This window comes from Schistocerca cancellata, chromosome 2 (assembly GCF_023864275.1).
Source record: "Schistocerca cancellata isolate TAMUIC-IGC-003103 chromosome 2, iqSchCanc2.1, whole genome shotgun sequence".
Lineage (NCBI taxonomy): Eukaryota > Metazoa > Arthropoda > Insecta > Orthoptera > Acrididae > Schistocerca > Schistocerca cancellata.
In genome coordinates, this window is record NC_064627.1 from 1,117,034,860 (window position 1) to 1,117,058,414 (window position 23,555).

The window sequence follows — 23,555 nt, forward strand, 5'->3', positions numbered from 1 at the left end:
AGATGTGACATGAAGCCGTACATCCCTCCACCTGTGCGGTGCTTTCAGTGCTTGCGTTTTGGGCGTATGTCTTCTCGCTGTACGGTGAACCTTTTGTGTGGTGACTGTAGCCACCCAGTCTGTGAGGGAAGCCCTTGTGTTCTGCCGCCTGTGTGTGTGTGTGTGTGTGTGTGTGTGTGTGCGCGTGCTGACCGTCACTCCCCTCGCTCGCCGGATTGCCTGGTTAGAAGAGAGACAAGAAGATACAAGAATAAAAGTCCCTGGATCGCCTGTCTTACACTGAGGCTCGCAAAAAGTATGAGAAACTCCATCTGGTGTCACTATCTTCAACTTTTGCCTCTGTTACTTGCTTTCCTCCTCCTCCTCCTCCTCCTCCTCCTCCTCCTACCCCCCCCCCCTTTGTCTTTACCCCAGCCCCCCCCACTCTCCCCTCCACCCCCCCCCCTGCAGTTCCCATTACCTCCCGTCAGGGAGTTGATCCCCCCTCCCCGACCAAAGAACTGCCTCCCTTCTTCGGCATCTGTTGGTGATCGGGCTACCTCCCAGGAACGCTCTTTCCGGCATCTCACAGACCAGAAGATTCACACCACCACTCGGCCACGAGTTGCACCATCAGTGCGCCCCAAGGTCGCTTGCTCTCTTTCAGTCGCCGATCTTGCGGATGCCTGTCCTCCCCATGTCCTGCTCTCCTCCACCTCAGAAAGAGAAGAAGAAGAAACATAAATCCCACGATAAGGTGCCCCTAGTGTCCCTGGAAGTGTCAACTCCCCTCTTACAACCTGAGTCGACATCTTATTTATGGATGTCAACCCATCCTTGTCAGTGACAAATACTGACAAAGTGGCCTGACTACCTCCTCGGCTCCTTCATGCCTACCTTGGACTTACGCCACACGATCATCCAGTGGAACTGCAATGGATACTATCGTCACATACCGGCAAATTCAATGTCTGGTCTCCTCTTACTTTGTGTTCTGTCTTCTTCTCAAAGAAACGCATCTCTGTGATGACCACTCTCCAACTTTCTGTGGTTATCGTGTCTTCTGTCGGAGCCTTGGGATAGCATCTGGTGGGGTCTGCACTTTGGTTCGCTCCCATGCCATTAGTGACTGGAACCCCCTATGTACACCTTGGAAGTGATAGCAGTTAGAGTGCAAACGACTCCGGCAATCACCCTTTGCAATGTCCACCTCCCTCCAGGTAGGCCACTTGCCTAAGTTGCACTATCTACCTTAATCTGGCAACTCCCGCCCTCGTTTCTCCTCCTTGGGGATTTCAGTGCCCACCATCCACTGTGGGGAAGTGTCACTTCAATGGGTCGGGGTATCCTAATTAACCAACTTACATGGACTTCGATTTGCGTATCCTCAACGATGGTTCCCCTACCCACTTCAGTGCCGCTCATGGCACCTTCTCTGCTACCGATCTCAAGATCTGCTCCCCTGCCCACGTGGCTTCCCTACATTGGTCATCCCATGATTGCATTTGTGGCAGTGACCACTTTCCAGTGACACTCTCATTCCCCTGCTGCCGCCAGGCAGACAGGCCCCTACGTTGGACATTCCGCTGAGCCAATTGGCCTTTATACATGTCTGCTGTCCACTTTGACACCTCCCTCTTGTATTCCATTGATGTAGTCATTCAAGACATCTCTGCCGCTCTTCTTCATACTGCTGGCACTGCTGTCCCTTTAGCCACGGAGCCCCCTTGTCATCGGCCAGTACCGTGGTGGACCGAGGACATAGCAGTCGCTGTCCAGGACCGCCGACAGGTGCTGCAGCAATTTAAGCAACACCCCTCCCAGACCAACCTCCTCACTCTTAAGCGCCTCTGAGCTAAGGCCTGTTACCTTATGGAGCAGAGTAAAAAGGAATGCTGGGAGCACGATGTTTCTTCCCTGGGGACGTATGCCTATTTATCACAGGTTTGGTGAATGCTCTGTAGCATTCTGGGCCACCAGCAACAGTCTACTGTCCAGGGTCTGAAGCTCCAAGGAGCTCTGTGCACTGATCCATTGCTCCTTGCGGGACACCTTGTGACACACTTTGTGATGGGATATTCGTCCGCTTCCTACCTTCCTACCTTTCTCCAGCAGAAACACAGAGTTGAACAGCCCTAAATGCACCTTCAGCTGAATGGGAATTGGTGCAGGCTCTTAGCTCTTCACGAGACACAGCCACAGGGCCAAATTTCATTCACAATCAGGTGATTCAACACTTGGACTTTCCCCAGAGGCAACAGCTCCTTAGGATCTTCAATCACATCTGGCTCACGGATGCTTTTCTGTCACAGTGGTGGGACAGTATAGTATTGCCTGTCATTAAGCCTGGGAAAAACCCAATGTCTCTAGACAGTTACCGCCCCATTAGCCTTACGAATGTGCTTTGTAAACTGCTTGGAAGGATGGTCAACTCCATATTATATTGGGTACTCGAATCTCGGTGCCTTTTGTCACTTTATCATTGTGGCTTCTGGGCAGGGCGATCTCCAACTGACCATTTATTTTAGTTACCCTCCATGACTGGGGCTCCCATGGTCCCCTTCCAATTCTTATCCACGAGTTTTTATCTTACCAGCTCTTCCGGGTTCGAGTTGGCACTTCAGTCAGCACCCCTCAGATTTAGGAGAATGATATCCCACAGGGTTCTGTGCTAAGTGTCACACTCTCCCTCATTGCCATAAATGGGCTTGTGACCTCTGTTGGGCCTCTGGTTATCCCGGTGTTGTACGTTGATGACTACTGCATCTGGTGCAGCTCCCAGTTTTCACCCTCCAAAATGTGGGTTATGCATTTTTGTCGTCGACCCACAGTACACCCTGATCCAGAACTTTATTTAGGCCACCAGCTTTTCGATGTTGTAGCACAGTCCCGTTTCTTGGGCCTTGTTTTTGATAAGAAGCTGACATGGCTGCCCCACATTCGCCACCTAGACTACATGCATGCGAAAGCTTAATGCTCTCCGCCTCCTGGCCTACACATCTTGGGGTGCAGACCGTTCCACTGTTCTCCATCTTTACCATGCTCTGGTCTTGTCCAGACTCGATTATTGTAGTCAGGTTTATGGTTCAGCAGCTCCTTCCACTTTGAAATTCCTTGACCCTGTCCATCATTGTGGGGTGTGTCTGGCTATTGGTGCCTTTCGCACTAGTCCTGTTAATAGTCTCCTTACAGAAGCAGGGATTCCCCCTCTACATGTCTGATGGAGCCAACTCCTTGTTCCTTATGCAGTCACCATTCACCAATTCCCTAACCATCCTATGTACGCTATGCTCTTCAACAATGAGGGATGTCTTCCTCGTAACACCCGCCCACAGGTGGGATTGCCGATTGGCAAGTGTCTCACTACCCTATGCCAGGATCTCCATCTGCACTCACTGGACTGCACCCTATGTCTTTCCTCCCATGCCCCCCCATGCCTCCCCCCCCCCCCCCCTTCCCTGGGCAATGCCTAGACCTCGGATTAGGACCGATCGCTTCCAGGGTCCTAAGGTCTCTGTTGCTCCTATCGTTTACAGGTGTCTTGTATGTGCCATCCTTGCAGAGTTCCAAGGTGCCACCATCTTTTACTCTGATGGTTCTAAGACTACTGATAAGGTAGAATATGCTTTCACATTTCCTACCGGCTTCGAGCACCATTTGTTGCCAGGATCACATAGTGTATTTACAGCAGAGCTTCTAACCACTCACAGGGCCCTTCTTTATGTTTCTCAGGCCTCCCTCCGTAGTGTTTTTGTTCTGACTCCATGAGCAGCCTGCAGGCTATCGATCGATGCTACTCATGTCACCCCTTGGTCTCTGCCATCCATGACCTTGTCACTGCCCTTGAGCGTGCCGCCTGTTCAGTCATCTTTCTCTGGGTTTCAAGTCATGTGGGAATCCCAGGGAATGGATTGTTTGACCATTTGGATAGAGCAGCAGATACTTACCCCCATTTCCTTTCACGATTCCAGCTGCGGATATGCGGATCTACATCAAATCTCTCTTTGCCCAACAGTGGAATGCCATCTGGAGGAGTACTGCTCATAGTAATAAACTCCACGCAATCAAGGAGGCTACTGCAGTTTGGGGCATTTCTTTCCACCCCTCTTGGAAGGAGTCCACAGTGTTATGCCGTTTACGCATTGGCCAATCCCAGCTCACCCATTGTTTCCTCCTATGTAACGACCCACTCCCACAATGTGGTTGTGGCGCCAGACTGACAATATCTCACATATTGGTGGCATGTCCCCTTCTTTTGACTCTTTGTTCTAAGTATAGTGTCCCCCCCTGCAGATCCGGGGGTTAGAATAGGCCCAAGAAATTTCTGCCTGTCGTACGAGGCGACTAAAAGGAGTTTCACTCGTTTTGGCCTTTATGTGATGGTCCCCTGTAGGGTTTGACCTCCATTCTTCAAAATTTTCCCGAAGAGCAAGCCAATTGGGGAAGAGCGCCTTACAAGCTGCATCGTGTCAATCGTGCATTGAGATATTTAGCCCACTTTCTCATCGTCGCATTGCAGTCCTGCTCATTCTCCATCTCTTGGGCGAGGACACCTTCCTGGGTGTGTTTTCCACCATGCACTATGCAGTGTCGATTTCTGCATCGACGATGACCTTGGACTTCTTTGCACCTGATACCCAGCATGGTAGCCAGTCCGTTGTGGTGGGGCCGCCATGTGCCCTGTTGGTTGTAGCCCCCTGACCACACAGGGATCGCTCTGCTGATGCCTGCACCGTTAACTCTACATGTATGCCAAGGGGTAGATGCCCGTTGCCCTGGGGCATTGGGACTCCCGGAAAGGCCATCCTGCCAGTGGCCTTTGCTACGGCTGGGTGGCGCCTGTGGGAAGGGCCACTGGTCGGATTGGGTGGCATCAGGGCAGATGACACGCAATGAAGCGTAGTCCATCATCTCTTACTGGTGGTGAAACACCAGCAGTCCCTAAGCGATCACGAGCTCAATTCAACGCACAGAAGTATGACCCCAAATCGTTCCCTCTCTGGCCATACCATTAGAGGAACTTCAGGCTAAGGATGGCAGCGGATCTTATTCACCCCAGTACATTGTATGTTCAAGAGTTGATCGGGAATATTTCATGACGATGAAGCCTCAGTTTTTTGTTGAGCATTTAGAGGACAAGTTTGGGGAGGTGGAGGGCTTGTCCAAAATGAGATCTGGGTCAGTTCTGATCAAAACAGCGTCCTCTGCCCAGTCATGGGAGTTACTTGCTTGTGACAAGCTAGGGCATTTTTCTGTTTCCCCCGTCAGTGTGAAACACAGATGTTAATTAGGACTACTGATAAATTGGAAGTTTCTGAATCTTGTAACAAACAAAATATTTAGGAATTTACTCAAGTTCAGGGCAAATATGAACAATAGAGACCAAAACATGGACTGAGAGATGTTAACAGGGGATGGGAAGATAGTGAGATGTGAATGATGGGGAAGTATGAAGCAACATGAGTAGTGCCGATGGCGAGGAAGTTAAGTGTCACAGTGTGATGTGCAAGTGACAGTGACCATAGACAAATGTATAAATAACATTTAACATGTAACTTAATTTTAATTTAGTGTAATACTAAATGCATTAGTAACTTAAATAGTGCAATACACTCACATACCACTATATTCCATACCACTGATGATTAAATGTGTGATATTGTGAGCACAGACCAGCATCATTTTGCCTGTACGGACTCCCATCAATCACCAGTTTTAAATATAAAATTGAGCCATTAGCCCCTAGATAGTTTTACGCATTATAGCACCCATTAAGGCAAGTTTCACCTATTAGCACAGGGGGAAATTACCTGTTGTTACGAATCATTATTAGAAGAGCTTCTCCATTTTGGCTATGGGGAGAATAGCACAATTTTGCCCACGCGAAGAAGTCTTGTGACTTTTCACTGCAGTGTGCTGCAGCTTTTCAATAATCAGTTGTCGGTAGAAAGGATGTGTTAAGTCAACGTGCTGGCAGTGTGAGATGAAGGCTGTATTCTATGTAAGAAATAATGATTATGAAGTACATAAGAGATTAATTTATGTTGATTGTATTGCCTTATATATACTGTTCATAATAATTATTACCAGAATCATCAAAAGTAATTCTATATATCTTTTCATTATATCTTACACCATTAACTGAATAAAACTGAACTAACTTGGTTGTGGTTGTCAGCTCATTGTTCTTTCATTTAATTATACTGCAATAGAGTTGGTGTAAAATGTGACCCACATTAAAAAATTTTTTGGAAAATAACAAATAATTTCCAAGTATATTGCGTAACTCATCTCATAAGATTATGTAGCACTGAAATTATTACTTGCGTGAAACAATTTCTAGGACAATAGCCCAAATCAAGGGGAAGAAGAGGACCCAGAGCTTGCTCGTTACCTGAACCGAGCTTATTGGGAAAAGCGACAGAATGAAGACTCATCTGGTCCATCTACCAGTGCAAGCTCTGAACGCAGCAGTCCACGCCCTGGACAGCAGCCTTCTGCACCAAGTCCTAGGATAGTAAGTCATCAGACTTAATGTTTGTCTAAGAGTACATCTCTGACAGATATAGGAAACTTTAAACCTTCTGAATAGAAAATATTCCTTCAGTTATTGTATGGAAATATAAATTTCATCTAGAAATTATTCTCCATATTTAATTACTGTCGCAGTTATGTTACAAATTCTTTGCTGTATGCAATGTAGCAGCTGTAGCCAGGTAAATTAAGTTTTTTACGCAATTTTGTTGCTGCTATCACAACACCATTGTTTGCCAGCATCAGCTTTATATGTGTATGATTTATAACTTCTTTAAAATCCAAAAGTTATATCAATAAGCAGCTTGTGACAAATTTGATCTTTTGAAATTATCAGTTCTAACAATTCTTTTCATCACTATTAGAATAGTTGTATTTTGAGCTTTACAATTTATTTCTTGGGATGTGGTGGAATCGTTAATGAAAGTGGTGGAATCTTTAATAAATAAACAGGTAATCTCAGTTATTACTAGAGAGCAGCTTATTGGGATATGTAATAAATTTTGTGGACAACAACTGTTTTTTGTCCAGATAGTGAGTATCTTGCTGTTGCTTTAGTTTAGTGCAGCTGGTGTGAATATCTGTGCACACCCGTCCAGCTATGCCTCTTATATATTAAACATTTTTCATCCATTCTTGTTTAAATGTTCTATGTTCTAAGATGGCATTATGATGGCTGTATCTTCAGTGTCATGTGTTACATGCCTGCAAGTAATTCCTGAACAGGGTGGTTATAATTAAACCTTTGTTACTTGAGGTCTTTAGAAAAACAAGTTACCTTAGGACAGTGAATCTTTGTGGAAAGATTTGTGAGAACATGCAGAAGATAAATAATGAATAAACAATTGGAAGAAAAATATTTTGATTTTCGCCTGAGAAGGTAACATTCAATTGTTGGCAGCACTTTTTTAACGGTGTACCATGGCAGTTGTCCTGACACAGGTCATGCACTGCTTGAAAGATGCACATTGCGTCCAGCATTCTCAGCTATGGCAACAGTAAATTCTTGAACAATTTGTGGAATAATTGGCTATTCGCCTTGCCCAGGAGCAATTTCCAAATCACTAGTTAATTCCAAGTTCCAAATCATGTCTTTCAACCACAGTGCGGAAAAAGAACCTCTCTATATTCCTTCAGTGCATCAATACTCGCAAAAAGAAGCAGCACTATTGCTGTCGTTTCAATTCAGCAGCTTTGCGAGTAAAATCTTGCTCACCTTGTCCAGACCCATCTTGACAGGCTGCAACAATGCACACTGATGCTTTATTTCAACCTAACGTCACCAGTTCTCGTACCTAATGGCAAGTCATGGCACTAACACTACTATCAGTGGAAACCTGTAGTGCATAGTCTGTACCACATTCCTATAAAATTGGGTAACCAGCAGTAATTAGTTCACTGTCTATATTGGCCCCCAAAAGTTGTTGTAACCACCTTATACGTGGGTTGTCACTAACAGTTCTGTGCTTCAAAATTTTTTGCAGAATTTGACTCAACTTTTCCACTAATTCTTCTTATCATCATAATCTCTCTTGTCACTTTCGTTATTCCTTCCTTCCTTCCTTCCTTCGTTCCTTCCTCTTTCTGACCCTTTGTATCAACTTGAGTTTTAATTGATTGCTATTTTTCTTTAATTCTTTATCATCGTTATTCATGCTTCTGGGTAGTTCAGATAGCTTGAAAATTAATTTCCCAGATCTAACTTGGTGAGTGTGGCGGCTTTGTCTATTTATGTTTCTTCTTTAATTTTATGCCATCATTTTGTATGTTTCAGCAACAGAAACAGGAAAATGGTGAACCAGATTCTCAAATTGAGGAATTTGTGGGTGCTCTAAAAAGCCAAGTGGAAATATTTGTGAACCGTATGAAATCAAACTCAAGTCGTGGGCGTAGCATTGCTAATGACAGCTCCGTGCAAACACTTTTTATGAATATTACAGCTATGCATTCTCAACTTCTGCGATATATTCAACAACAAGATGACAGCAGAGGTAAGTTACTGACGTACAACAATATCTTTGTTACACACTGAACTGAGGTGCCATCAGTCATGCTAAAGATGCAGATCTCCACCTCCCCCCCCCCCCCCTTTCCTCACATATGACTTAAATGGTTTATTATTATTATTATTATGTTCTGTTTTTAAGTAAAAGCTGTTTTGTGTGAAAAGAGCATAGAACAAATATCTCTGTTCATGATACAGTATGACCAGAATGATAATGGATTATAAATGTAACAAATTATAACATTTATTAGGCATCAGACACTGCCAACAGTCTCTCAGTTCATCCAGTCAAATCCTTACAAGCTAGATGAGCACCAAGACGTGTATTTTTCTGTAGCTATTTAACAAGTTTTTTGATTGAAATACTTGTGATCCCTCTTTGTGGCTTTTCTACAGTCCTTGACATGGACTTGTAATGTATAGTGATTGTATTCAGCCATCTGCACTTATAAATATAGTAGCAATTTGGCTTTCAAATTTACTATATCTTAATAGTTCACAATGACTGTTTAGTCTTTTGAGTGTAATTTTGCAAGGGTACCATGTTGTGCTTGCAATTACAATTAAAAATTGGCCTACTGGTCATTACATTTGTTATATCTCACATGTTGGATGAAAAACACTGCCCATAAAATTTAGAGTAGGTTTTTCTATTTATAATAAACTACAAAAAAGACTACGTAATCATGTTGTATCAGTGATATAAGCAAAATTTAATGTGGCGGTGTCGAGTGCATCAAACTGTATTCCAGCAACCTAGCTATTTATTTATATTTTCAAAAAGCATTTCGTGTGACTTGGATGTTTTGGAGGCAGATTATGAAGTCTTGGGCATTGAATCTCTTTTTTCATAATTCTATTAGTTGAGAAAATTAAATCTTAGTAACAATGCTCAAGAAACTAAATCTTGAAGTGTAGCGACACAAATTCTGCTACCACAGTATATTCCAGAGCTGCTAGTCCATCGTGTAGTCACTGTATAGAAATTTACCCACTACAGCGCACCATGAATCAGGCACATCACTGGCTGTTGTTACATTGTTATTGTGTGCCATGGTGTCCTCATAAATGTGAGTATTCATATGGAATAAAACCTTGGTGTAGTATCTTGGAAGGATGCACTTTGCTTTTATAAATAATTTCCCTTCTTTAGCAGTCTACGTCAAACATTGCAATAACAGATACAGTTTGTTAAACTGTCCATTAGTGTCCTTGTAATTATTCTTTACTTAATATTGCAAACTTTGCATAAACTGAATCCCTGTTGAGTTAGAAATGACTAGATATGGGCTTGGTGAATCAAGAGACACTGAGATTGGGGCTAATCAGTGGTGCCAATCTAGTAGTAATTGTTAGCTCAGGTATGCTTCAATGACAACCATGAGACATGACAGCAGAACTTTGTGTCTGGGACAGAGGACATCTTTGCTTAACCACCAAAATCTCAGGGACAGGACATAAATAAATATTAAAGGTTTTTCCATATTGATGTAAGCTGTGCTTCAATAAGGTATATGTCTATTGAGATTAAACTGTTGTTAGCAGGCAAGGACGACAGTTCAATCCCACGTCCGGCCATCCTGATTTAGGTTTTCCACGATTTCCCTAAATCGCTCCAGGCAAATGCTAGGATAGTTCCTCTGAAAGTGCACGGCCGACTTCCTTCCCCATCCTTCCCTAATCCGATGAGACCGACGACCTCGCTGTTTGGTCTCTTCCCCCAAATCAATCCAATCCAATCTAAGCCACTTGAGCACCCCAGGAGCATGTACCTTACTCATGCAAAAGACCAAACGGGGTGGCACAGTGGTTAGCACACTGGATTCGCATTTGTGAGGACGTTGGTTCAAACCTGCGTCTGGCCATTCTGATTTAGATTTTCCATGCTTTCCCTAAATCACTTCAGGCAAATGCCCTTTGAAAGGGCATGGCCAGTTTCCTTCTCCATCCTTCCCTCATCTGATTGGACCGATGACCTCGCTGTTTGGTCCCCTCCCCTACTCATGCAAGAAGTCTTCTGGCTGTATGGGTATTTATTTCTGTAGCATATTGTGGAACCATTTTAAAAACGCACTTGGAAAGCTAGTCCTCCAACAAAAGAAAAGTGTTGTTACAACAAAGTTACACAAGTACAACAAGATAAAGGAATGATTAAATATGTGTACTGTACAAAAGAGAGAGAATCCATTTGAAATGTGTGCCCATCAATATCCATAAAGATGTGAAAAATACTGTGGGGAGTTTGAAATCTATCACTAGGTTGTGAAATGACACCTTACTGATACAAACAGCTACGCATTGTCAGAAGACTGCACTTTTGCAAGACAAGGATCTAAGTCAGTATCCCATAAGAGAACAAAAACACAACACTCTTACATACAGCAAGCACTTTAAGCTGAAGAGATGTATTGGTTATAGATACAGCAGAATCACAGAAGCAATGAGGAGTGAAAGGAGGCACAGAAGTAAAGAATGTAACAACAAAACATTGGTGAATTACAAAAACTACTGCCTTAACATCAGTTTCACAACTACTTTCTGAATACGTCAAAGGTGAATTTATCCCTCCAAAACTAAAACCTTATGTTCAAATTCCAGCATGATATTTCAGATGTCAAATATGGCCACAATAAAATACCAGTAACAGTAAGGCAACTTACAGATCATGTGGGGAATAAGCTATAAAACTGGCTCTTGTTGCTCTCCAGAAATGCGCACAAATTGCGCAGATGCTCACTCTATTTAGGATAGTAATTGTTTTGCATACATCGAACAGTACAAGATCCAAGAAATGAAAATAACAAAGCAAATTCCATATGCCAGACCCAAGAAGTATATAAGGGTCTGCAGCAGCCTGCTTTTGTGGTGTCATTTGTATTAGCTTTACTGAAAACATTAACAAAACTAAGCATCTCTCTGCAAACAGAGGTAATAGATGGTCCAATAAACAGCTTTACTTGTGAGAGAATTTGCACCAATACACAGGACAGTAATATACAGCTCCTTCCAAACCAACATTTGAACAAATGGCTAACATTTTATAGAAAGTATTGTCAAATATAGTCTGATACACAGAGAGAAAAAAACCACTCTTCCTTCCTAAGCCAAATTCGCACAGTAGTAAACAGAAGATACCAAGAAAGATAACATCACTGCCAGAGAAGGCAGCTGTAACACCATCAGGCAGATGATGGCAATGATCCACGTGACTTCATTATGGAACTTGACATATGTGTCTCCACACATCTCAGCCTCCAACTTAAAACCTTTCACCCAATATAAATGTAGAAAAATGGAGAACAATCTCCAATCAGTGGCAGAATTATTATTATGTATTGTGAACAGGTTCTTAAGTCATTTGATGGAAATAAAGTTATTGACTGAGGGTAAACAAATTTTTAAATGTTTACAAGACATTTATTTTGAACCATAAGACACCCTTGCCTTAAACATTATGACCTGCATGGAGACAGATCCAAGGGAGGATAGCACTGTTCGTTGTCATCTCATTCTCACAATCAAGAATAAAACATCATTACCAGAAATGCATATGTCTCTCACTAAATATTGCCCCTCCCCCCCAGGGGGCTCACCGCTCTTTGGTGGATTCGTGCGTGGCTACCACGGGGCCCCTCCCGTGCGGAACACGTCTAGGGCATTTTTGGGAATGTTCCACATTGTCTGTAGCTGACATAAGAACAGTCTCACCACTGTTTTTTGTTCCTTTTTCTTACATCTTCCCTTCTCCTATTCTTCCTCTGCTTCGGCGTTTGCTACCAGTGTCATTTTTTCAGCCCCACTCGAATGTCTTGTTGACACTCAACCAAATGTATAACCTGTGGTTGAGATATGCATGAGGGCGATTGTTCTCCTTCTCCCCACTGTATCAACTGCCATGGCGACCATGCCGCCACCCCTCGAGATTGTCACGTGTATCTCAATGAGCGGTCTGTCCAGGAGATCTGGGTATACCCGGTCGCTCGCAAGTTATTGGCTAGTTGCAAACCCTGTGTTCTACTGTCTGGCACTTACAGTACTGTTGTTGCTACAACTCACTCCATGAAGGACATGGCCACACAGACGTGCAACCTCAGATTCAGCTCTGAGGTTATAAAATCACCCAATGTCACGGTACCATCGCCATCTCTTCATCCAGCTGTGCAACAAGCTATCAGACTCCCGTCTCAGGGGGTGAAGTCACCAGTTTCACAACCGGCAGGCCAGAAAGGACAGAAGAAATACTCCCGTGAAGACTTCCTACATCCCTTCAGCCAACCAATACCTGAGTCTTCCTCGGCTAACCGGAAAGGTTCAAAAAAGTCTGACAAAGGCAAATGGTCTTCTCCTTCGCCGACTCGAAGATACTCTTTGACAGTGTCGCCACCCTCACCCAGCTGGTCTGTATTGCCAGTGCACACCACCAACCATTCTTCTGCGTTGGAAAACAGAAGAAAGCCAACACTTCTGTAGACCTCATGGAGCAGGACCCTCCTGTCTCTGTGGCCTGTGGCAGTGAGTATTCGTAGGCTGGCTCTCGGCAGCTGCCAAGGTGACATCCCTTCATTTTTTCCCCATCATGACTCTCCTCCAAAGGAATGTTTGTGGCCTTCAATCCAACAAAGAGGATTTATGGCTGCTTTTAGAATCACATTGTCCTCTTGTTCTCTGCCTTCAGGAAACAAAATTGCGTCCTAACGACCACTTTGAGCTTTTGCATTTTTTTCCCTGTCTATTGACCTTCCCCTCAAGGTTGGCATTCCATCTCATGGGGTAGTCATGCTGCTCATGCGGTATGATGATCATAGTCAACCTATCTCCCTGACTACTTGGCTTCAAGCTGTTGCAGTTCACCTTTTCCTTCCTCGCTTGACCTTTTCCCTTTGTACTGTTTACATTCCAGGGCAGACTTCCTCCAGCTTACTGGGCAGCTCCCTTACCCCTTTTTGCTGCTCAGTGACTGTAATGCGCACCATCCCCTTTGGGGTTCTCCCAGAACCCGTCGGAGAGATGGCCTCCTGGCTTACCTCAGTCAGCTTAACCTCATCTGCCTTAGCATGGGAGCACCCACGTTCCTTTCAGACTCCACACACATCTATTCCCATTTCGACCTATCCTTGCACACTGCCCAACTTGCCCATCGTCTCCAATGGTCTGTTCTCTCTGACACATACTCGAGTGACTATTTCCCGTGTGCTACCTGTTTGCTGTCTCCTACCCCTACCTGCGTGCACACCCAAATGGCAGCTTACTAAGGCCAACTGGAGGCTTTACTCCTCCCTGGTGACCTTTGACGAACAAGATTTCCCCAGTTGTGATGACCAAGTGGAATATCTTACAAACATTAACCTTACTGCTGCAGAACGTTCCATTTTGTCGCACATCCTCTTTAACACACCGTGTCCTGGTCCCTTGGTGAACTGAGGCATGCCGCGACGCAATTTTCATGCGGAGACATGCTCTCAGCATTTTTAACCATCAGCCGATGATTGCAAACTGCATTTATTGTAAGCAGATGGGTGCACAGTGTCGTTGCATTCTTCGGGATAGCAAAAAAACTAGTTGGATTTCATTTACTAGTTCTTTCTAACAGTTCCACTCTCTCTTCCATTGTGTGGACCAACTTCTGACGGCTCTCTGGGACTGAAATCCATTCCGCAATTTCTGGTCTGACAGTAGCAGATGATACCATCGTGGAACCTACTTCTATCTCCAACACCTTTGGGCGCCATTTTGCGGAGATTTCGAGCTCCTCCCACTGTCGCCCTTCCTTCCTCCATTGGAAATGAATGGAGGAGGCTTGGGCGATACCCTTCTCTTCTCAGAATCGTGTGTGCTACAATGTTGCCTTTATTACGAGAGAGCTAAGATCAAGTTCTCACTTAATCTCGATCCTCTGACCCATGGCCAGATGCTGTTCACATTCAGATGTTGCAGCACATTTCTCTTGTGGGAAATCACTTTCTGTTTCATTTGTACAACCGCATCTGGGCAGAGGGCATGTTTCCCAAAAGCTGGCGTGAAGCCACTGTCATAGCCATACCTAAGCCCAGTTAGGACAAACACCTTCCTTCTAGCTACTGCCCCATTTCTCTCACCAGCTGTGTTTGCAGGGTGATGGAACATAGGATTCGTGCCCGACAGGTATTGTTGCCCGAGTCTTGCCATTTACTAACCACTGCACATTGTGGATTTAGAGCACGGCGTTCTGCAGTTGACATCTCGTCACTTTGTCCACCCATGGCATGAATGGTTTTCTGTAGAAATCCCAGACTGTGGTCATGTTTTTCGATTTGGAGAAAGCCTGTGACTTCTGCTGGAGGACTGGTAGCCTCCGTATTCTCTATATGTGGAGCTTCTGTGGCTGCCTGCTCCATTTCCTTCAGGAATTTTTAAAAGACCGAGTTTTCAAGGTACAAGTGGGTTGTGCCTTGTCGGGCGCCTTTATCTAGGAAAACGATGTGCCTCAGGGTTCTGTCCGGAGCATCATCCTCTTTGCTTTCGCAAGTAACCCTATAATGGCCTGTGTCCCGCTGGGCATCTCTGGGTCCCTTTTTGTTGACAATTTTGCCATCCATTGCAGTTCTCCACAGACTTGTCTCATTTAGCGGTGTCCTCAGCATTGTCTCGATCATATTTACTCGTGGAACATCGACAGAGGCTTTTGTTTTTCCACCAACAAAACCGTTTTATGAATTTCTGGCGGCGCAATTGGTTTCTTCTACCATCATTACATGTTGGGCCAGTCTGGGAACTATTTTACACGCATGTGTGTATATGTGCACGTGTTTTGCATGTGTTATTTGTCCTCTAGCTTGATAAAGGTTTTATTCTGAATGCTAGCAAGTTTTCTTTCTTTTTTGTGCGTACTTGCCGACGACTCAACACTTTTGATTTTTGGTGAGTGACTTCCTTCACTCCTAAAATATTTACATTCTACCAGAACTTACCTGCTGTAACTAAACTGAGCTATCAGCTATATGAGCAGATGGCTGAAACAACCAGAACATGTCATGAAAACAGAGCAACAGCAGATGCTCACAGAAGTGTCATGAAATCTCGGAACTATTTCATCATTGACCATGGAACTGAATGATTAACCCCCTCGGTTCAGGCCTGGGTACATTCTTGTCCCCAATAGTGAACCTGACTTTGGTACAGATAGGGGTGAAATTGATAGTTATGAAACTCTGACAATTTATCTCATGAAATAAAATGTCTACAACATGGCAGAAACGATTTCAAGTGCAGATTAAAGTTTTTTTCTCTGTGGTAACACACTTTCTGTGCATTAGATGAGTTGTTGAACTAAAATAAGCAGTAAATAATAGATCTGTAAATTGTCAGCATATAGCCATACAAGTATCTTTTTATTGTCTCTGTAATCTTTTGTTCAGTTGATACATTTCACATTGTGACATTCATTAAGAATATGTCCCACTAACTAAGTAACAAACTATGATAACTTTTGGCACATGATGTTAGTCGTTTTTACATGAAATGTTCCATACTTTGATAATATGAACCGGGCTATAGCCTTATCAGGGTATTATGAGCCAGATAAATCATAATTGCTATTTTTTCTCAATGTGTTAGTCAAAATTTCTTTCACTAAGCATCTGTTTTTCCTGTCAGTGTATTACGAAGGACTTCAGGACAAGCTAGCACAAGTGAAAGATGCAAGAGCCGCTCTAGATGCATTGCGGGAAGAACACAGAGAGAAGCTGAGAAGGCAAGCAGAAGAAGCAGAGCGTATTAGACAACTCCAGATGGCTCACAAACTTGAAATAATGCGCAAGAAGAAACAAGAATATTTGCAGGTTTGTGTTATACTAAATTATATTTGAATCAAGCAACAACATTATGGAAGTATAGGGTCATTAGTGGTGGTGGTGGTGGTGGTGGTGGTGGTGGTGGTGGTTGTTGTTAACTTTATTATTTTCATAGGACTTACAGATCGTGGAAGTTACATAATGCAGAATAAAAATACAAATGTAGAGATGCTGTTTAGAGATCCCTTCCATGCTTCCCACACTGATCTGCATTCAGCTCACAAGCTAGACAGGCCTGTTGAGGTGTCTTCCATCAGCAGTTGCAAGGATGGCTGTGTGAGACCCCATTCTGCTGTCTTTCAGCTTCTGCTCTCTTGGCTTTTTCAACGTGTGACATAGAAGAAATCCTCTTTTCATGGGGACATCGACACTGACGTGGATCCTCATTCCCATACATTTTATCATGCCAAAACCTAGGAAATGCATAAAGGATAGGAACGTTCTGAAGCTCTGGGATGTGAATGATAATTAAAGAGGACTTTACAGAAATTTCAAGGAACAAAATGCAGAATTTCTTCTTTTGCAACATACAGTGCTTGCTCTCAGCTAAGTTGTTTAAGCATTGCTACTTTAGTCTTACTTCCAGTTATTATTGTAATGTATCAGCTTATTGTAAGTATGATAGCTCTTGGAGCAATATTTGAGTAAGAGGTAGAAGAGTAATTGTTAAATTACATAACTAGCACAAACTTAACCTCTGGTAAGGATGTTTAATATTAAGATTTGTCAATTGTTGACATCTGTTCATGTGATTTGATTAGTGCAGTTGGATGAAACCAACTGTGATCTTATCCCACTGTAGCCTGCACTAAGTTTATTGTGTGGTTTTGCTCCCCGTGATTATAGAAAAACCAACCAGTACCCGTAAGAAGTAATAGGAGACCCTTTAGTAGTTCTTTAATAGACATGCTTTGTTCAGGACTTAATGGCTTGAATATTCCATCTTTTGTCCTCCAATGCTTTGCATTGGACGATTAGGTGATATGTGGTTTCATTCTCTTTACCACATAGTCTACACCGGGATTGTTCCTCTACATCCATAAGTTAAAGTTCCCATGACCAGTCATAAGCCCTATCATGAGTTAATCTGTGTCATGTCCAAGCCCAGGATTATGGAAATTCTTGTGAAACACAGCTTCCGCATCAATAGCATGCCATGGATTTTGTTTTTGGATCGTAGTCCAGTATCTGCATGCTGCCTCCCCATCCATCTACTTAGTTCTGATTTGTCTATCACGTTAGTGATCATTAGGACAGGTTCTGGTCCAAAAATTGGAGTCGTCACACCTGTTCAGGCCAGCCTCTCAGCATGTTCCTTGCCATTAATTCCCAAATGACTAGGTACCCACACCAGGTTTACCATGTTGCTTTGCCCCACTCACACAATGGTTTCATAGCAGTCTCCAATGGTCCTTGATTTCATTGCAGAGGCTAATGGAGATTTCAGAGCTGTTTGAATAAATGCAGATGCTACGACCTTCATAGCACCTACACAAATTCTGCTCCATGCATACCCTGACAGCGGGTATTTTTCCTAGCATACCATTGCCAGCTTCCTTAGAGAGATTGCACACTCTAGACTAGGTTGTACCTCGTATACCCCAACTCCAGCACATTTGTCTGTTTACAATCTGTCAGTAAACCATACTGTCTCCCACATGGTGTCTTGGGGTTCATTATTCCGCCGCTCCCTACTTCCAGTTGTTACGTTGAAAGTTTTATTGAAGCAGCCGAAAGTTATTGTACGAACGGCCAGCGTTTTTCCCAACCATTCTTATATTTACTACATTCCCAATGTTGCTGTGGGATTTTGGATGTCCTAAAGGTATTCAGTCATAGCCAGCACTTGGTCATAGCTAACACTTGATTCAAGAATCATGAAAGAAGGTTGTATACATGGAAGAATCCTGGAGATACTAGAAGGTATCAGATAGATTATATAATGGTAAGACAGAGATTTAGGAACCAGGTTTTAAATTGTAAGACATTTCCAGGGGCAGATGTGAACTCTGACCGCAATCTATTGATTATGAACTGTAGGTTAAAACTGAAGAAATTGCAAAAAGGTGGGAATTTAATTAGATGGGACCTGGATAAACTGAAAGAACCAGAGGTTGTACAGAGTTTCAGAGAGAGCATAATGGAACAATTGACAGGAATGGGGGAAAGAAGTACAGTAGAAGAAGAATGGGTAGCTCTGAGGGATGAAGTAGTGAAAGCAGCAGAGGATCTCGTAGGTAAAAAGACAAGGGCTAGTAGAACTCTTTGGGTAACAGAAGAAATATTGAACTTAATTGACGAAAGGAGAAAATATAAAAATGCAGTAAATGAAGCAGGCAAAAAGGAATACAGACGACTCAAAAATGAGATCTGCAGGAAGTGCAAAATTGCTAAGCAGGGATGGCTAGAGGACAAATGTAAGGATGTAGAGGCTTATCTCACTAGGGGTAAGATAGATACTGCCTACAGAAAAATTAAAGAGACCTTTGGAGATAAGAGAACCACTTGTATAAACATCAAGAGCTCAGATGGAAACCCAGTTCTAAGCAAAGAAGGGAAAGCAGAAAGGTGGTAGAAGGAGTGGAGTATATAGAGGGTCTATACAAGGGTGATGCACTTGAGGACAATATTATGGAAATGGAAGAGGATGTAGATGAAGATGAATGGGAGATACGATACTGCGTGAAGAGTTTGACAGAGCACTGAAAGACCTAAGTCGAAACAAGGCCCTCGGAGTAGACAACATTCCATTGGAACTACTGACGGCCTTGGGAGAGCCAGTCCTGACAAAACTCTACCATCTGCTGAGCAAGATGTATGAAACAGGCGAAATACCCTCAGACTTCAAAAAGAATATAATAATTCCAATCCCAAAGAAAGCCGCGCAGGATTAGCCGAGCGGTCTGAGGCGCTGCAGTCATTGACTGTGCGGCTGGTCCCAGCGGAGGTTCGAGTCCTCCCTCGGGTATGGGTGTGTGTGTTTGTCCTTAGGATAATTTAGGTTAAGTAGTGTGTAAGCTTAGGGACTGATGACCTTAGCAGTTAAGTCCCATACGATTTCACACACATTTGAACATTTTTGAATCCCAAAGAAAGCAGGTGTTGACAGATGTGAAAATTACCGAACTATCAGTTTAATAACCCACAGCTGCAAAATACTAACGCGAATTCTTTTTAGACGAATTGAAAAACTAGTAGAAGCCGACCTCGGGGAAGATATATTGGAACACGTGAGGCAGTACTGACCTTAAGACTTATCGTAGAAGAAAGATTAAGGAAAGGCAAACTTATGTTTCTAGCATTTGTAGACTTAGAGAAAGCTTTTGACAATGTTGACTGGAATACTCTCTTTCAAATTCTAAAGCTGGCAGGGGTAAAATACAGGGAGCGAAAGGCTATTTACAATTTGTACAGAAACCAGATGGCAGTTATAAGAGTCGAGGGACACGAAAGGAAAGCCGTGGTTGGGAAGGGAATGAGACAGGGTTGTAGCCTCTCCCCGATGGTATTCAATCTGTATATTGAGCAAGCAGTAAAGGAAACAAAAGAAAAATTCAGAGTAGGTATTAAAATCCATGGAGAAGAAATAAAAACTTTGAGGTTTGCCGATGACATTGTAATTCTATCAGAGACAGCAAAGGACTTCGAAGAGCAGTTGAACGGAATGGACAGTGTCTTGAAAGGAGGATATAAGATGAACATCAACAGAAGCAAAACGAGGATAATGGAATGTAGTCAAATTAAGTCGGGTGATGCTGAGGGAATTAGATTAGGAAATGAGACTCTTAAAGTAGTAAGGGAGTTTTGCTATTTGGGGAGCAAAATAACTGATGATGGTCGAAGTAGAGAGGATATAAAATGTAGACTGGCAATGGCAAGGAAAGTGTTTCTGGAGAAGAGAAATTTGTTAACATCGAGTATAGATATAAGTGTCAGGAAGTCGTTTCTGAAAGTATTTGTATGGAGTGTAGCCATGTATGGAAGTGAAACATGGACGATAAATAGTTTGGACAAGAAGAGAATAGAAGCTTTCGAAATGTGGTGCTACAGAAGAATGCTGAAGATTAGATGGGTAGATCACATAACTAATGATGAAGTATTGAATAGAATTGGGGAGAAGAGGAGTATATGGCACAACTTGACAAAAAGAAGGGACCGGTTAGTAGGACATGTTCTGAGGCATCAAGGGATCACAAATTTAGCATTGGAGGGCAGCGTGGAGGGTAAAAATCGTAGAGGGAGACCAAGAGATGAATACACTAAGCAGATTCAGAAGGATGTGGGTTGCAGTAAGTACTGGGAGATGAAGAAGCTTGCACAGGAAAGGGTAGCATGGAGAGCTGCATCAAACCAGTCTCAGGACTGAAGACGACGACAACAACAACAACAACAACAACAACAACAAAAGGTATTCAGATATTTCCTGTTTTTAATCTGTATATTGCTGTTACTGCCTCCAATGTAACCCATAGATGTAATGGCGGCATGTCCCGCAGTCTCCACCACAGCCATAAGTGTGTTGCTAATTCTGCAAGTTATGCCTAAGCAGGTCAATCTCTGCATATTGCGAACCCTCTTAGCAGCCACTATCTGTTCTACTTTATTCTGCCATATTGTTGTTTTAGGTAATAAGCGGTGTATATCCAGTACGTAGTCCTGGAGTTTAGACCCCAGTTTTTACCACAGGCTGTTTTAGTGCTCAAAAGAGCTCTCTTTGAAACATACATTCTTTATGTAAGAGGTCCATGACAGTTTTGTGTCCAGGATTACACCTAGACAATTTACTACCCCGTCTACCGGCAGAGTTTTCTTGAGAAGCTTGAGATTTCAGTATGTGTACTGGATATGCTTCCTCATGAATGGTACAACAGTTTTCTTGGGACTGACCCTTAGATATTATTTTGTGCAACAGTTTTGCACAATGTTCAGTGAACATTGTGCCATTATTGTAACAGTTACAAAATTTTCCAAGTGTTACTATGACTAAACCATCTGGATATCCTTGGTAAAAAGTAGCCTCTAGTATTCAAGTCTACAATGAATTCATTCACCACAAGATTCTGCAGTAGTGCGGACAAAACCACTCCTCGCAGACACCCCCTTGTGGTGTTGATCATCACTTTCTCGTTCATCGTGGTGGCTTCTACCTTTCTTCCGTTTAGCATGGACTTAATCTACATGCATATGGCAGTTTCAGCACCATGCTCTTCTGCAGATATGACCATGGATTCGAATGTTGTATCTTAATAACCTGCTCAATACCCAGGAAGATACCGAGAGCAATTTCCTGAAAGTGTAGAGCTTTTTTTTTTACCTTCCCAACAAGTTAGTGAAGTGCTGTTTCACATATTTGCGTAGTTGGTCTGTGCATTGGTTTACATGTAGAGGAACTTCAGTTAAGCTCTTTTCTCTAACACACACATTAACTAGTTTTTATAATGCATTTAGAAGAAAGGAAGATAGACTGATCGGTTTCACATCCTTTGCCTTTGTATGATCAGTTCTTGCTGGCTCCAGAATGAAGGCAATGCTCACTGTCCTCCAAGCATTAGCAGTTATTCCTGCTGCTAGGCTGACCTAAACAGTCTACGCAGAAATGTAATTAATACCTCCTCTTGCATGTTGCAGTAGAGCTGGAAAGATTCCATTTGAGGCTGATGACTTGAATGGTTGAAACTCCACTATCCTCTAGATTCTTTTGAAATCAACACATTCTCTGACAGATTTCCGGTTTTTCCATGTTTATTAACTATAATCCAGTCTCTCTCAGGGGACTGACTCTTGGTCTGTGTTATGTGCCACAGTGTATTGAGGAAAGTGAGTTATGAAGAACACATCCAGTGTCTCACTAGCTTTCCTTGTACACCCACCAGCTTCCTTCCTTTAGTGTACCTCTCCAATTAGTTGGTATTCTAGTGAGGATTTTATGAAGTCTAGCTCAAGCAGCTGTACCTTCCACTTCCTCATAGAATACCTTTCAGTATCATTGCTCATATTTAGTTTTAATTGTTGCCATCTGTTAGCGATGCTACAATTAAATTTAAATGTGAGAAATGGTTTTGAAAGAACCGATTGTGTGTTTAATTTGAAATGCAAGTGAGGAACACAATGTTCAGTGTTACATGCTTAGGAAGTCAAATAAATTTGTTCATTTTACATTAGCAGTCTGTTGCAGGAAACTATAGCTAGTTAGTGATCATTGATGATGCAATCCAAGACTTGCTTGTTGACCCGGAATATGAAGCTGACATCATAGCATGCGAAGACTTTAAAAACTCTTTGAAGTAGGTGATTTTGAAGGCAAAATACAGTGCTGAGGGCAGACATTTAGGTGGCACAGCAGACAGATTAGGATGCATTCTGATGATTATACACATTCATGTAATTGCAGTGTTAGACTGCCACTAATCAAACAGATATATTTTCTGATGACATTGAGCATTGGAATCTCTTCTGGGAACAATTCAGTTCCTCTGTCTACACATACCCAAACTTGTTAACTATCAATAAATCTGTATGTCTTTGAGGGTATCTGGAGGGGGAACCCAAGAATTTGTTGCAAGTCATTGCTGTAACTGCAGCTGATTATAAGCAAACCAAGGAAATTTTATGTGGGTGTTATGGTGATAGAAATAGAATTATGCTGGTGCTTCTTAAGTAACTGGAAGATGTCACACCTGTAACATCTGGTACCCCAGAATCTCTAAACATTTTTGAATGCAATAAGCACATTTAATTTATGCAAGCACTAGGCTTAAGATAAAGCCTTAGATCCAAAGATACCTCATGCTTTCACAGAAGGCATATGTTGTCACTGGATAATCCATGTAAAGAGGGAATAATTTTCAGAGGGGAACATCCTTAAATTAATAGATAAAGTCCTGTCGGTGCAAAAGATCGTTGGGAAACTTGCAGACCAACTAACATTGCACTGTACAGAGCGGCCCTCAAATTTCTGAGTTATGACATACAGAACACAGATCCATATTTTAGGTAGAAGCCTACTGTGTGTTTTGCGAACAGTGTGGTCACTGGATGCAAGAGTGTGAGAAGTTGAAGGGTGTTTATGACCACCTCAAAATTTTGAGATCCATCAATAGGTACTTTTTTTTTTTTTCCTCAATGAGGGTCATTCAGTAAAAGACTGTAGACAGAATGTCACTTTTGAGAGAGAGAGAGAGAGAGAGAGAATCACAAATCAGTCTGCA

General features: G+C 42.8%; 1 protein-coding gene across 1 annotated transcript in view; it reads left to right on the forward strand.

Moving 5' to 3' along the window:
• LOC126163155 (hepatocyte growth factor-regulated tyrosine kinase substrate) overlaps positions 1–23,555 on the forward strand; it is a 108,471-nt gene that overhangs the window by 71,529 nt on the left and 13,387 nt on the right. The window contains exons 10-12 of the mRNA XM_049920089.1: positions 6,323–6,496; positions 8,288–8,504; positions 16,151–16,335. Of these exons, the coding sequence (XP_049776046.1) occupies positions 6,323–6,496; positions 8,288–8,504; positions 16,151–16,335 (576 nt within the window). The remainder of the gene's footprint in view (positions 1–6,322; positions 6,497–8,287; positions 8,505–16,150; positions 16,336–23,555) is intronic.